Source organism: Elaeis guineensis, chromosome 9, assembly GCF_000442705.2.
Source record: "Elaeis guineensis isolate ETL-2024a chromosome 9, EG11, whole genome shotgun sequence".
Taxonomy (NCBI): domain Eukaryota; kingdom Viridiplantae; phylum Streptophyta; class Magnoliopsida; order Arecales; family Arecaceae; genus Elaeis; species Elaeis guineensis.
The window spans coordinates 3,528,048-3,542,099 of NC_026001.2; the positions used below are offsets into that span (position 1 = coordinate 3,528,048).

Below are 14,052 nucleotides of genomic sequence, written 5' to 3' on the forward strand. Positions count from 1 at the left end.
AATTAAATTATAATTTGCTGCATAAGTCATAATTTGATCACAGAATATTATAAGAAGGATATTTTCATCATTTAAAAATTTTATAAATTTTTAATAATGAAATATTTTTTTATTTTATGATTTTTAAAAAAAATTATCATTTTTTTTTGTGCAGGAAATCATAATTTGATTATAGAATGTTATAAGCATGATGTCATAATTTTTTTAAATAAAAATGAATATGTTTGTTATTCAAAATTTAAAATAAAAAAATAAAATTATTGATATTAAATGTGTATTGGAAAGCGGTGACTACATAATGGGATGATGTATTTTTGCTGCATCATATGCAATGCATAAAGAATTGCTTCAGATTTGGATCATCTCTCTGTTTTTTTTTCTCCTTCCGATTTTCTATCAAAAAGAGATCCTGTCATGCGATTGTATTGTGAGATCGCAAATATTTTCTATTGTAAGTTAATCAGATGAGGGAAGAACACTTAAATCTGATCCACCCGTTGATCCAGAAGGCTTTCAAAGCCATCCGGTCGTAAGTTATTTTAATTATATGGAGTGGACGATTGATCTAGTCCATTTGTTGACCGTAAGGCCTTTAAGGATCACAAGTTGTTAGATGTTAGTAATATGGCCTAGTCTGGCATGTTCATCTATTTATAATCTTTGCCAACTATCGGGTGATAGGTTTTACCCACTAAAATGAATAAAGTGAATGGATCTGGGGCATGTCCGGTTGGGAAGAGTTGGTCCCTGGAATAGAAATGAGAAAGATGCTCACTCTAGCTATTTAGATGGAGTTTTATTTTTGTATTGATTTTAAGGTGGAATGGGGAATACTTCAATTTTTTACGGATATGTTTGATTTGCAATTGGAATTGGAAATGATTGAAATAGAAATTGAATGGCCATACTTATTTGATTTGTGTTCGGAATTAGAACTAGAATGAGGTTTGAATACTGTAGGAGAGTAGTGATTGGATTTTGGTAGATTGGAGTGTGTTTCTATTTTTTCTTAAATGAAAATAAAATTTCTCCAACAAAACAGCTAAAAATGGGAGTTAGTTATTTTCAATTCTATTTCAAAGTTTAATTTCGTCCAACCAAATATATGCTAAAATTTATCCGGACTCTCCTCTATTATTCAAATTCTATTTCGATTCTGATTCTAATCATGAATCGAATATATATCCATTCTGATTTCTATTCCAGTCTATTTCAATTCTAATTTTGATCACGAATCAAACGCACTCTAACAACTATTGGATGAGTACATGTGTTGATGAAAAGGATTAAAGGTATAATCTAGACCAACTTTTTGTTTAAATCATTTGAGCTGTTGGATTTTAAAAATTTGGTTGGTAAGCAAAGATTGACCTGCAATAATACTTTTGCTAGGTTCAAAAGGGCCCAATGGAAGTCCTCAATTCCAACAGGAGCAACGGGAAAGGGCTTGTTTAGAGGGCAACATATCCAAAATATGTGATAACTCGAGTACTCGTCCAAAATATGTTATAGCTAGCTCCAAAAAGGCCCGACGATGGTTGGGTTTTTTACAACTATCAGTCCTTCAATCAAGGCAATAGCTTGAATACCTGTGCACTCCTTCGCTTTCAAGCGAGAGGGCCGGGGTTCTCATCTTAGAATGGGGAGCAGCAAGGGCATCGACGGCTAAATCCATCTTTGCTTCAAGCTCAAACCTGAATGGTGGCGAATAATCAACATATACTCAGCATATATGTACATAAATAGAACCGGACTGCGCTCCTTTAATCCCACACCTCTTCGCCTGAGCCTCTCAAGATTTGAATTAATTATTATTTTTTAATAAATTATTTATTGTTGTTATAACTTCTATCCTGTTATCTTTTGATTAAAAATTAACTGGGATTGGGTCTACTCTGGGTTCCAACCACAGCCAAAACGAACCTTGTGCAACTCTGGCCATCCATCAGAACTCCAAAGCTTCATGAGACACGCCCGGTTGCGTCTTTTTTAAAGCTTCAGGAGACACGCCCGGTTGCGTCTTTTTTAAGGCCTCATGTTACACAAAAGAGAGGGAGAGAGAGAGAGAGTGAAACCATCAGATCCACCAGGTACATTGAATATTGTGATTGAAGGCCAAACTTGTTGATAGGACAACAGAAACAACATTAATTGTATAATTCTAAGCCACATTGAAATCTTTGATCGTAAGAACAATGAAAGCTGGTCTGATGGTAGGCAGCTGCCAGTTAGGAAACTACGAACAGTTTATGAACGTTAAGTTCTGATTCTTCCGCATAAATTCGGACAATTCTTCCAGCGGAACATTGATACCCCAAGCCACCACATGCCTTCTCAGCAGGTATCCCACAACTTGGGCGAAGTTACTAATTAAAAGGCTTGGACAACCCATCCAAAGACTGTTTACCTCGCGGTTACATTCAAATGCAAGGAATATTCCATAATCATATTTCAAAACGTAAGAGAGAAGCGTGATCTTCATAAATTCTTTCATCCGGACGGGACGGCATTTCGTTCACATGTCTGATGACTCAGATTGAGTCCATTCCAATAAGCGCTGGTAACTGATAGGGAACATGCTCTTTTTTTTTTTTTTCGGCCAAATCCACATTTATTAAACTAATTTAGTAAAAATATATTCGTATGAATTAGAAAATAAAATATACAAAAAAAAGCTAAAAGATTCTCCATGAAGCAACCCAAAAAACAGTTTGTATATGATTAGTAACATATGTCGCTAACTAATCAACTGTACCATTAGTCTCTCTAGGAAAACATGCTTTCAAAATAACAATAACAATGAGATGGTGAGCAGATATTATGGATACCACAGCACCGGTCCAATGGGGTTCACCATGGATCGATCACGGTGCTTGTAATTAGATCTGTAATTCGATCTGTAATTATTTCTCTGCTAGCAAAGTTTGGACCACTCTCTCTAGATACGGTAATGCTGCAGTGGGGCATGTTTTGTGCAGAAAGTTCTGCAAGGGAATTGTTATATTTCTTGGAAATTCGCAGGACCTATAAGAACAGTAGAATATTGAGTTGCCAACCAATAATGGGCCCAAGAAATTTTCTGCATGCATATTAGCAGTGCCGATTAGTGTCCTCTCTATCAAGGGTAAAGTGCTAGTTGTATGTATCAGCTGTTGAAGTTTTGAAGCTATAGTATCTCTCTCTTTTAGCGCACATCTCTCTTCCAATAAATGACATAGATATATCGTTCACAGTTCACAGTTCACAGTGTTGGAGCATGATCCTGGCTCCTCCCACGGACCTTGGGTGCAGTAGAACCAGCAACGAACAGATCTGGAGATTTCTGGACTCGATTCAAGGCCCTTGACGAAATCAGCCTGGTTGCTATCTTCTTCGTCAGCCTTTCGTTCCAAATGAAGAACGCCTCTGAAATCACCTCTAAAAAATTCAAGATCTGGTACCCAACCAGATCAAGCCTGGACCGAGGTCTTCCAATTCGTAGATCTCGAATCGGGATGTTGTAGATGGGGAAGAAGGTATATGGAGACAGACCTTGCAGATCTATCCTGCTGCAGCCTTTCCTGTAGATCTGTTGATGTAGATCTCATCCGCACCTCAAACGACCTCAGATCAACTCCAGATCTAAGAGGGACTTGTACCAACCTCTTCTCAAGAGATTTCAGGTCCTGGAACTGGTGTTTGGGTGACTGCAAGAGAGGGAGAAGAGAGAGAGTCGGCGGCTGCAAGGGGGAAGGGGCTAGCGCCTCCTTGCTTTTCTTTCCTTTTTAGGACCTGGCGGCAAGAAACCCTAGGGTTTCTTGCTCCTGGTGCATGGAGAATGGCTGGACAGAGAGGGAGAAGAGAGAGAGAGACTTGGAAGAAAGAGTTCTGTATTTTCTTGGCTTAATCAAACCTATATACAGTACATGTATATATAAACACAGGGTCAAGTGACCCAAACCCAAAACTCCCTTGACCAACTCTATGAGAGATTAGGTTAACCCAAGCCCATATATACCCATGACTCGACCTAATCTCACCTATCCTGGGCCCAGACCTGGCCCATAAAGAGTTGGTCCCTTGAGGCCCACATAACCTAGACCTCAAAAACCCGAAAGGCCCACAGCCTTTCAACCTAGGGCCCAACTAGCCCTAGAGCCTCCACGAAACCCTCATGAATGATGGACCTTGGCCTTAGCCTTGGTCTCCTGGGCCTTGGGCACACCACCTGGATCATAACACACAGAGCCTGCCAGCGGTCTCCTTAATGCAATCTTAAGACGGGCAAAAGGCTAAGTGATTGCAAATCACTGGAGGTTAAAAGCATCGTACTATAACTAGATGTGCAATCAAGTCGAGTTAAATAGAATAATTGAAAGCTCGAGCTCAGTTTAATTCAAAATATTCAGATTCAAAACTTGATTTAAAATTGATTAAGTTTTAATATCTCAAATTCGAACTCGACTCAATGAAAAATAGATAAATTTCGAAATCAATTCGACTCGAATGTTAACCGAAACATACTCAAATTCGAGTGCGCATTCGAAATTGAATCTTCATCTATTAATGATATATATTAATATATATATATATTAAAAAAATAATAATATTAAATATATATATAAATTTGATTAGACTCACAAGCATTGAAAATCAAGCATCCTACCATTTGAGTTTGATTTCAGTATGATATAATTAAATGAAGTCGTGCTCAAATTTGAACCGAGTCTAAATAGTTTGCGAACAACACGATTCATTTGTATCTCTGACCACAACCGTTGTTGCAAGTATCAAGATTTTTTTTTTTTTTTTTTGTTTCCTCTTTTGCGAGTAAAGAAACAAGCCCACGTGCTAATGGTCATCCTCGTTTAAAGTCGTGGAAAAGCCCACAGCATGCTCTGACCTCGTGTAATGGCTGGCGGAGAGTTTCCCTTCTCGCATAAGCTAGATACGTTGTTCTGTCGGATCCATTTAACCCTGAACATATTACGTAGACCCTTAAAAGTGACAAAGGACTTGCTTGGTTGGGTCGTTATCGAGGGAGAAGGATAAGGTAGGGGTGATATGGAGGAATTTTAGAAGATGGCGTATTTTTTTGGGTGTAAAATCGGATTTATTTATACCAAAAAAATTACATGCATACAAATCAGAAAATAAAATATAAAAAAAATTAGAAGAAATATCCGATACACCAGCCCATAAAAGAGAGAGCATTTGACTAGTCAAAGTAAAGTTTGGGTCCGAGTGGCAACACCGTCGTTGGAAGTCGAACAAATGCTGCCGAGAGCCACCTTTGACGATGGTTGGGGGAAGGGGTATGTGGTCCCACCGACATGCCCTCCGTCAACTTTACGCGCAGTGCGGAAAATACGCAACACGTGAAGCTCGCTCGCTCGCTCGCTCTCTCTCTCTCTCTCTCTCTCTCGCTGTGTCACGTTATATTGACGCTACGGTGTCATACCGAAGTTTTGACACTTTTTTTTTGAGAGCATAGGGCATTAGAACAGTACTCTATGTTAACACATATTTGCTCTCAGTACTTGGAGAATTGTGTCGAACCGAAGGTTTCACCCCTGTTCGTGCTCCTATGCTGGCAAACGCTTGAGATATATATACTTCATTTGGTGCCATGCATTGGATAACTATACGAGGAGGATTACCTCCCAAATATTTATCTCTTTGATTAGATTGATTATTATAAGATAGAATTTAAGATTTATTTTACACAGCTTTTTTGGTCATATATTATATGGACAACCAGATCAGAGAATCAGCGACCTGTTTAACACTAGTTACTATAATAATTGATACCGGAAAAGTGGGCTGAGGAGACTTCAGACCGATTGAAGTTTCCGAAACAATTTTGAACTCAAGGGCTTTGTCATATTTCTATAGCTCATCAATTTCTCACCGTGGAGAACAGAAGATAAGTTGAAAAAGGAGGAAGTTTGACCTCTACTGTAGATCAAAGAAAGATCAAACTCCTGGCAGCGTGGAATTTTCTCCGCCGTCTCTTCTTCGTTGTCAGTCCATGCATTAACCTCTCCGTGCATGTATAAACACACATCTTCTCTCTCCCCTTATCACTTCAAGACCCAGCGCTAAAAAAGAAAAGCCAGGAAGACAAAAAGCTTTTGCCCTCCATCCTATATATGTATGTGAGCAGCTCCGCTGTGCATCGCCCTGTGGCTCCACTCTTTCAGCCTCCTCTATCTTCCATGGATTCAATTGAAGTCCCTCAGTATTACATCTGCCCCATCTCTCTCCAGATCATGAAGGACCCTGTCACCGCCATCACCGGCATCACCTACGACCGCGAGAGCATCGAGCGGTGGCTCTTCATCGACAACAACATGACGTGCCCCGTCACAAAGCAGCCCCTCCCAAAGGATTCCGACCTCACCCCCAACCACTCCCTTCGTCGCCTCATCCAAGCCTGGTGCACTGCCAACGCCTCCAATGGCATCGACCGCATTCCCACCCCGCGAGCACCCATCGACAAGCCCGGCGTCCTTCAGCTCCTTGACAACCTCTTGGTACCCCACCTCCAGCTCAACTCCCTTAAATTGATCGCCGCTCTTGCCTCAGAGAGTGAATGCAACCGCCGCTGCATGGTGCAATCAGGCGCTACTAGCTCCTTGATCCAATCGATCATTTCATGCTCTAACAACAACCAAATCAACCTTATTGAGGTGGCTTTAAGTGCTATTCACTCCCTTCGAGTCCCTCCCGAGGACTTGAAACCCACTGTCACCGATAATCATGACCTTATCGAGTCACTAACATGGGTCTTGTTGCATGACTCTGGTGACCATTGCCACATTAGATCGGCCACACTTGTATTCTTGAAATCTGTAATCGAAGTAACGAGCTCTAGTCTAAGAGAGAGACTAAAGCTCGATTTTTTCCGAGCTTTGACACTCGCCATTCGTGATCGGATATCTCAGCAAGCAACTAAAGCAGCGTTGCAGGTTTTATGGCATGCTTGTTCGTGGGGAAGGAACCGGACAAAGATCATTGAAGCCGGTGCGTTGTCGGAGATCATTGAACTGGAGCTAGCTTTCTCTGATAAGAGAACCACCGAGCTGAACTTGGCAATATTGGATCAGCTGTGTGCGTGCGCCGGTGGGAGAGCTGAGCTCGTGGGGCATGCGGCAGGGATAGCAGTGATCTCGAAGAGGATACTTCGGGTTTCGCCGGTGGCCGATGATCGGGCTGTCAGGATCCTATCATCAGTATGCAGGTACTCCGCAACGAAGGAGGTGCTCCAGGAGATGCTGAGGGTGGGGGCCGTGTCTAAGCTCTGCTTTGTTCTTCAGGCAGATTGTTCAAGCTCGGTGAAGGGGAAAGCTAGATGGGTGCTTAGGTCGCATTCTGGGGTGTGGAAGGACTCTCCTTGCATCAATTTCCAATTGTTATCATGGTATCCTTGACATGATTCAAATTATTGCGGCTCCTAATTTGGTTGGAATACTATTACTTTATAGAAAGAAGGGCAGTTATACACGTGAGGTCATTTGTAATCTAAGACATATGTGCAATGATATTGGATTCTCATGTACCTAAAAAAAATGGCCTACCTATTATCTCCATGTGCTACGCTTTGAATGGAAATTTTACTTGCATTTCGTAATTATGACAGATATTATAGGTTAAGTCATCACGTCTCCCTTGCTTAAACATATATATATATATAGAGAGAGAGAGAGAGAGAGACAGCACGGTAGAAAGATATCTATATATATATAGCTGCTGTTTAAGAATTTTGAGATATATATATATATATTATATGTCACTTCCTCATCATAGAGAATTATAATAGGAAACGCTTTAATTGCTTGTGTGCCTGAGTGAACGGTTTCAAAATGAGGAAGTATGTATCTCTAAGTGGGTAGGAGCAGCCTGCGTGGGCTGTTCCTCGAAAGCGAAATCAATTGCAAGTGCTTAATTCGGTAGATGTCCTCATGTTTTTGAGTTTCAATTTAACTAATTATCGTGTCATCTGCATTTTATGAGGTGAAGTAGCTAGAGAGATGGCATAATTAATCGATCGTTGTTGGATGGCAAAGTTGGGTGCTTTGATTGGCTTTTGTGCCGCGGCAAGTGACAGCTAATCTTTTGGGATCATTTTCTGAAGGTTATGGATGGTAACAAATTACAAAGTGGGACCGATGTTGCAAGATTATGATACCTAATTTTTTTTTAAAAAAAATTAAGAAAACAGGAATAGTAACAAATTATAAAGTGAATTAGTACATTAATTTGGAGTCACATGAAAACAAACCGACTCAACTGATTGCCAGAGGCTGTAGCGCTGAGCAAATCGAATCTGACTGCCGTCCTCCCCTCCTTTATCCGAGATCTTGCTTTCACAAATGCGAATAGCTGCATTTACTTGATCAGGCTTTGGCCCCTGTTTTATAAATAAATAAGTACGTAAAGAAGATTGATTAGTAATGCAAGGTGGGCGCTTTGCCTCTAGCTTTCACTAAATGGCAGGTGTGGCCGGTCGGATTTGCGGCACCTGCTCTCCGACAAGCGATGGTGGATAGCCGACATATCTCTTTTGTCCAATACTTGCCACCTTTCTTCTTCTTTGGTGGTCTGACAGACTCTTGTGTGACGTGGCACCATAAACGTGCGTTAGATGGATGATCTGCTCTCACCGGACACATTCACAGGTTCAGTCCCCCCATGGAGCCCAGATGCATGCACTCGCCTCGTTGGAAAAGTCAGCCACCCAAGATAAGACCACCTTGCACCTAGTGTTTGGTCTAACATCACTATTTTTTCTGAAGAAAATGAGAAAATCTCTCTCTCTCTCTCTCTCTCTCTCTCTCTCTCTCTCTCTCTCTGTATATATATATATATATATATTGGCTGGCTTAACGGCGACCAATCCTCACATCTCTCTCCTCTGGGAGGTGAAAAGATGGTAAAAAATTGCTGAAGTAACTTGCACTAAAAATTTACATGATTGATGTGTAATTTTTTTTTTTTCCATTCATCCTATGACTGATGAATTATACTGCGGCAGCTGCTGGCCATCAATCAGAAAAAATCAGCATTCGTTGTACCACCACATATCATATCGGTACCGTATTGATACATCAAATCATTCCGTACTGATGAAAAAAAATAGTGAGGATTATGGACCATTATTGTCAGATCATATCGATCGGTTCCTGTAGAAAATTGTTACGTTTACTGTTCCGGGGCTGGAGGGTCAGAGCATGTGGTGGGAACAGCAAAGCAGCCGTCATTTGAAACTACTCTTGGCAACACATGCATGTCGTGTATGGCAGGTGCAGTGCATGTCTATCTGGCAAATTAAAATGTTTCTGATCCATATTTAACACCTGCAAACAATGTCTGGTGCCGCAGTATTGATTCGAATTTTCTCCAAAAGAATTTTGCGTCTGACGCCATCTCATGGAATTAATTTTGTCAGCATAAGAATATTGTAGGAAGCAATCTATGGTTCATTGTTTTGAGGCTGTGTGTTTACAGCTTCAACCGGTGTGGAATATATATATTTTTAATACAATATTCTGATGGGACAATTACATGCAAAAATGAAACACAAAGAATTCAACTCCAAGGCAATTTGAAGGCAGAGGAGTTTATGATTCCATAGAATACTTCTGGTCTCTGCAACTTGTGTCGATTGGTTCACATTGTCTCAGCAGAGTGTTTACCAATATATTTGGTTGATTCCTAATAATTCTATTCAGGCCATCCATTCATCTCCCCTAATACCTTGCGCATCGGGATTGCCAAGAAACATGGTATTCAAGAAAAAAGGGGGCTTCGAAACCTGAGGATAAATTTTAATTCGACTAACTCAGAATCTCAACATCAAGAATAACATCATCATTTTTCTTGAAAATAAAATTGGTATAAATGAGAATTCATTCACAGAGAATACCTTCAAATTTGGAGAAATCAACACTGACCAAAACTTTCCCTGTCTAAAGTCAAAAACCTCCAGAAACGGGAAATTTAATACTAGTTCAAAATTTTTTCTTTATAAACCGTATTTGAGCAGACTGGAACAATCCAAGCCATTTGTTTTTTTTCCTTGTCCCATCGGTATCATCTACTTGTGAATGAGGTGGAAATGATGCACAAGGAAAAAGCATATAGTGAATTGAATGCCGTTGCTTATATTACGATTTTTAAAATAGCATTCAACTAGATAATCTAGAACTGCAGAAAACCTTATCTGCAAGCACCCCCCCAAAAAAAAAACATAGGCATCAGATTTTTGAGAAAATTCACATAAATATAAATACAATCCAAGTGGAATTGATTATCATTATTTAAGCAAAAACATAGATTTGGTTGGGTTCCACATTTTGCAGAGAATAAGTAGAAACTGGCCACCTTGCATGAGTTACAGATCGACGTAGGCCGGATGCTGTTTTGCACCTAACATCTTTGTCATGTAGGTTCCAATTAATTGGCCTGGCATCTGTATATCTTTCAATGCTAGATTCGAGCGATTAGTGGCACTGCTTATTGCTTCCCAAGCTGCATGGCCCGGGAAGAAGAAAGATCAGTTATTATGTTCTAAGAAAAATCTATGTTTCAACTCCTCTGGGATTATAGAGTGAGATGTTGCGTAAGATCCGATACCATACAGTGCAGCAGAAAAAAAGAAGAAATAAAATAAAAAACATAATACAAATACATGGATTGGTCTCAAGTCTATTTTCACAGGACGTGCAAACTTTCCTACGAGAGAATAAAATAAAATCAATACAAGAGAAACTCACCACTCAATCTTTGTACAAGAGTCTCTCAAACTAAAAGCCCTAAAAACCTCACAAAACTTTCTGAAACCTCTCTTGAAGCTTTTTACCCCGCTTCCAAACGCAACAAACGACTCGTCAATCGGAACTGTATAGGCTTCAGAATCATAAAAATACTATTTCAATAGGAATACAAAGTCTCAATCAAATCTAAAACCATCAGTGGCCGTCCGATCATGAACGACTTGCATCAGAGTCGTCCGATCATGCACATAAAGGCCACCGAGCACCTGATCAAACTCGGAATCATCCTTAACTATCCGATCATGACCAACTGTGATATGGATCGTCGGATCACGCAAAAACTCTCTTGGACCGTGCGTGGCTCGCATGTTCGGTCCATGCGGCCCCATGGACCGCCCAGCACCCCACGGTCCACGGTGGACTATGCAGGGGTGCTAGGCCGGCTCGCGCGCATGCCCACACAGGGCCCGCAAGTGTGCTGGGCTACGTGCGCGTGTCTCCGCAGGGCCCGACCGTGCCACCATTGGCGGCCATCAGCCCGTCGCCGCCTCATGCACCGTGCCACCTTCTCCGATCTTCTTTCACACATATCTTCGCCGTTTGGACTCCGTTTGGATTGTTCTTAAGTTCGTTGGATTCCTTTCGTCGACTTGGACCTTACTGTGGACTCAATATAGATCGAATCTTGAGACATCAAATCTTAATAATCTTCACCTCGACTTAATATTCGGCCTCCACCTATCTCTAAGAGCCTGTGATCCATCTCACCCCCATGCTCTGGTGCGTGCCTGGTGTCTCATGGATGGGCAAATATGAGAGTTGAGCCAGGCCGTTCGATCCCACCTCCATCATGGGCTGTGTTTACTTTGATCAAAGACTTGTTCCGAGAAGTCTCCTACGGCAATAGGAACTTCACTCTACTACGTCATCTCTCGTCCTTCCGAGTCTCTCGTCTACTATCCGATCTACCTTCACCTCGCTCTGAGCTCCTCCTGACTCCTAAAGCTCCATCTCGCACCGGGCTCCTCGTCAGATAGTAATATCCTCTCATCCTCTTTTCTTCCTCTAGAATAACCCTATCGCCGTGCAACACCTTCAGGATTCTTCCACCAGCTACCATCCTGTAACCTTTTGAATCCAATTTGCTTAATGAGATAAGATTCTGTCTGAAATCGGATATGTATCGGACCTCCCCCAATCTCCTCACTACACCATCATATCTCCTCCAGTTGACTGTCCTGATACCTCTGATCGCATAGCTCGATCCATCCGACAGATAAACAGTACCCTCATTGCTCTTCAGAGAGTCAAACTACTCCTCTCTGCAACATATATGATAAGTGTATGTAGAATCTAAAATCCATTACTGGAAAGAAGTAGATATCTCGTCAGATATCTTTAAGACATATTCCTCTGACTCGCTACTGACTGTCGCTGCAGTAGCCCTCGTCCGATCTCTGAGTTGAGGGCAATCTCTGACTAGATGTTCCAACTCGTTACATCGATAATATTTGGTCTTGCTCAAGTCTCTCATCCTGGACTTGGACCATCCTCGTCGTAATCTCCTGTCGCTCTGTCTACCACCTCCTGCTCCTCCAGAAATCACCAAAGCTGAGCTGCAGCTACCTAAGCTCGAAGCTGGATTTTTTCTCCTGAGAATCTCATTCTAAAAAATCACCATGGTGACCTCATCTATCTTGATGGTGCTCTTCCCTACTAAAAGAGCAGTCATCAAGAACTCATATGAAGAGGGAAGCGATGCTAGCAAGACCAGCGCCCTGATCTTCTCATCAACTTTCTTGCCAACGCTGAGGAGGTCGGTGAGGATCTTTTGAAAGTGACTGGATGCTCCTGCACGCTCTATCCCTCAGTCATCGACAACTGATAGAACTGCCTCCAGAGAAAGAGGGTGTTGGTGAGAGACTTCACCATATACAACTCCTCGAGCTTCGACCACAGCATCATCGAGGAAGTCTCGCCAAGTATATGGATCACTACCTCATCCGCTAGGTATAGGCGGATCGTAATCATCGTCTATATCTGGAGCCACTTCCAATCTTGCATCTCTATGGTAGTCGGCTTTTCCTCGCACAAGAGAGCATCTATCAACCCTTACTGGATGAGCACATCCTTCACCCTTGCCTGCCATAAAAAGAAATTGCTCTTCCCATCATATCTATTGATCTCTAGCTTGATTGTACTTATCTTCTCCATCTTTTATCTCGATTACCACTGCCGCAACCTATGCTCTGCTATCACTTTGCTCTGATACCAATTGTTGTGTAGGATCCGATACTATGGTGCAGCAAGAAGTAAGAAAAAACAAAACAAGAAACACCATATAAATACATAGATTGGCTTTAAGCCTACCTCCACTGGACGTGCAAGCTTTACTATGAGAGAATAAAACAAAATCAATATAAGAAAAACTCACCACTCAATCTTTGTACAAGAGTCTCTCAAACAAGAATCTCCAAAACTCTCATAAAAGCTCTTTGAAACCTCTCTTGAAGCTTTTCTACACCTCCAGGACGTCACCAACTTCCCAATGCAACAAACAGCTCGTCAATCGGAGCTATATAGGCTCCAGAATCATAAAAATACTGTTTCAGTAGGAATATAGAGTCTCAATCAAATCTATAACCATCCATGGCCGTCCGATCGTGACTGGCTCGCATCAGAACCGTCCAATCATGCACATCAGGGCCATCGATCACCTGATCAAATCCGAAATCATTCTCAGCTGTCCGATCATGATCGGCTGTGATTTGAATCGTCGGATCGTACAAAAACTCTTCTAGACTGCCCATGAATCGTGTGTTCGATTTATGCGGCCACATGGACCGCCCAGCACCCCACGGTCCACGGTGGACCGTGCAGGGGCATTGGGCCAGCCCATGCGCACGCCCACACTTGGCCCACCCGCGTGCTAGGCCTCGCATGCTTGCGCATGCATGCATCTCCGTCGAACTCGACCGTGCCACCACCGGTAGCTGCCGACCCACCGCCGCCTTGTGTACTGCAGTGCTATCTTTTCCGATTTTTTTTCGTACGTATCTTCGCCGTCTGGACTCTGTTTGGACTGTTCTTAGACTCGTTGGACTTCGTTCATCATCTTGGACTTCATTGTGGGCTCAATATAGACTGAATCTCGAGGCGTCAAATCTCAATATGAGATTTGTTAGTACCTAGTACAGGTTGGCATGCCAAATTATATGTAAATGGCTTACAAGCTATATTTTTTAATATGCATCATTTGTGAGTCTTCTAGAAAAAAAATTTGAGCAGTACAATA

General features: G+C 41.7%; 1 protein-coding gene across 1 annotated transcript; it reads left to right on the forward strand.

The window, feature by feature from the left end:
* Nucleotides 1–5,728: 5,728 nt before the first annotated feature.
* Nucleotides 5,729–7,472, forward strand: LOC105052059 (E3 ubiquitin-protein ligase PUB23). The gene has a single exon (XM_010932755.4). It carries the CDS (start codon nt 6,132–6,134, stop codon nt 7,410–7,412), a length of 1,281 nt encoding a protein of 426 aa, XP_010931057.1. The 5' UTR covers nt 5,729–6,131; the 3' UTR covers nt 7,413–7,472.
* The last annotated feature ends 6,580 nt before the right edge of the window (nt 7,473–14,052 follow it).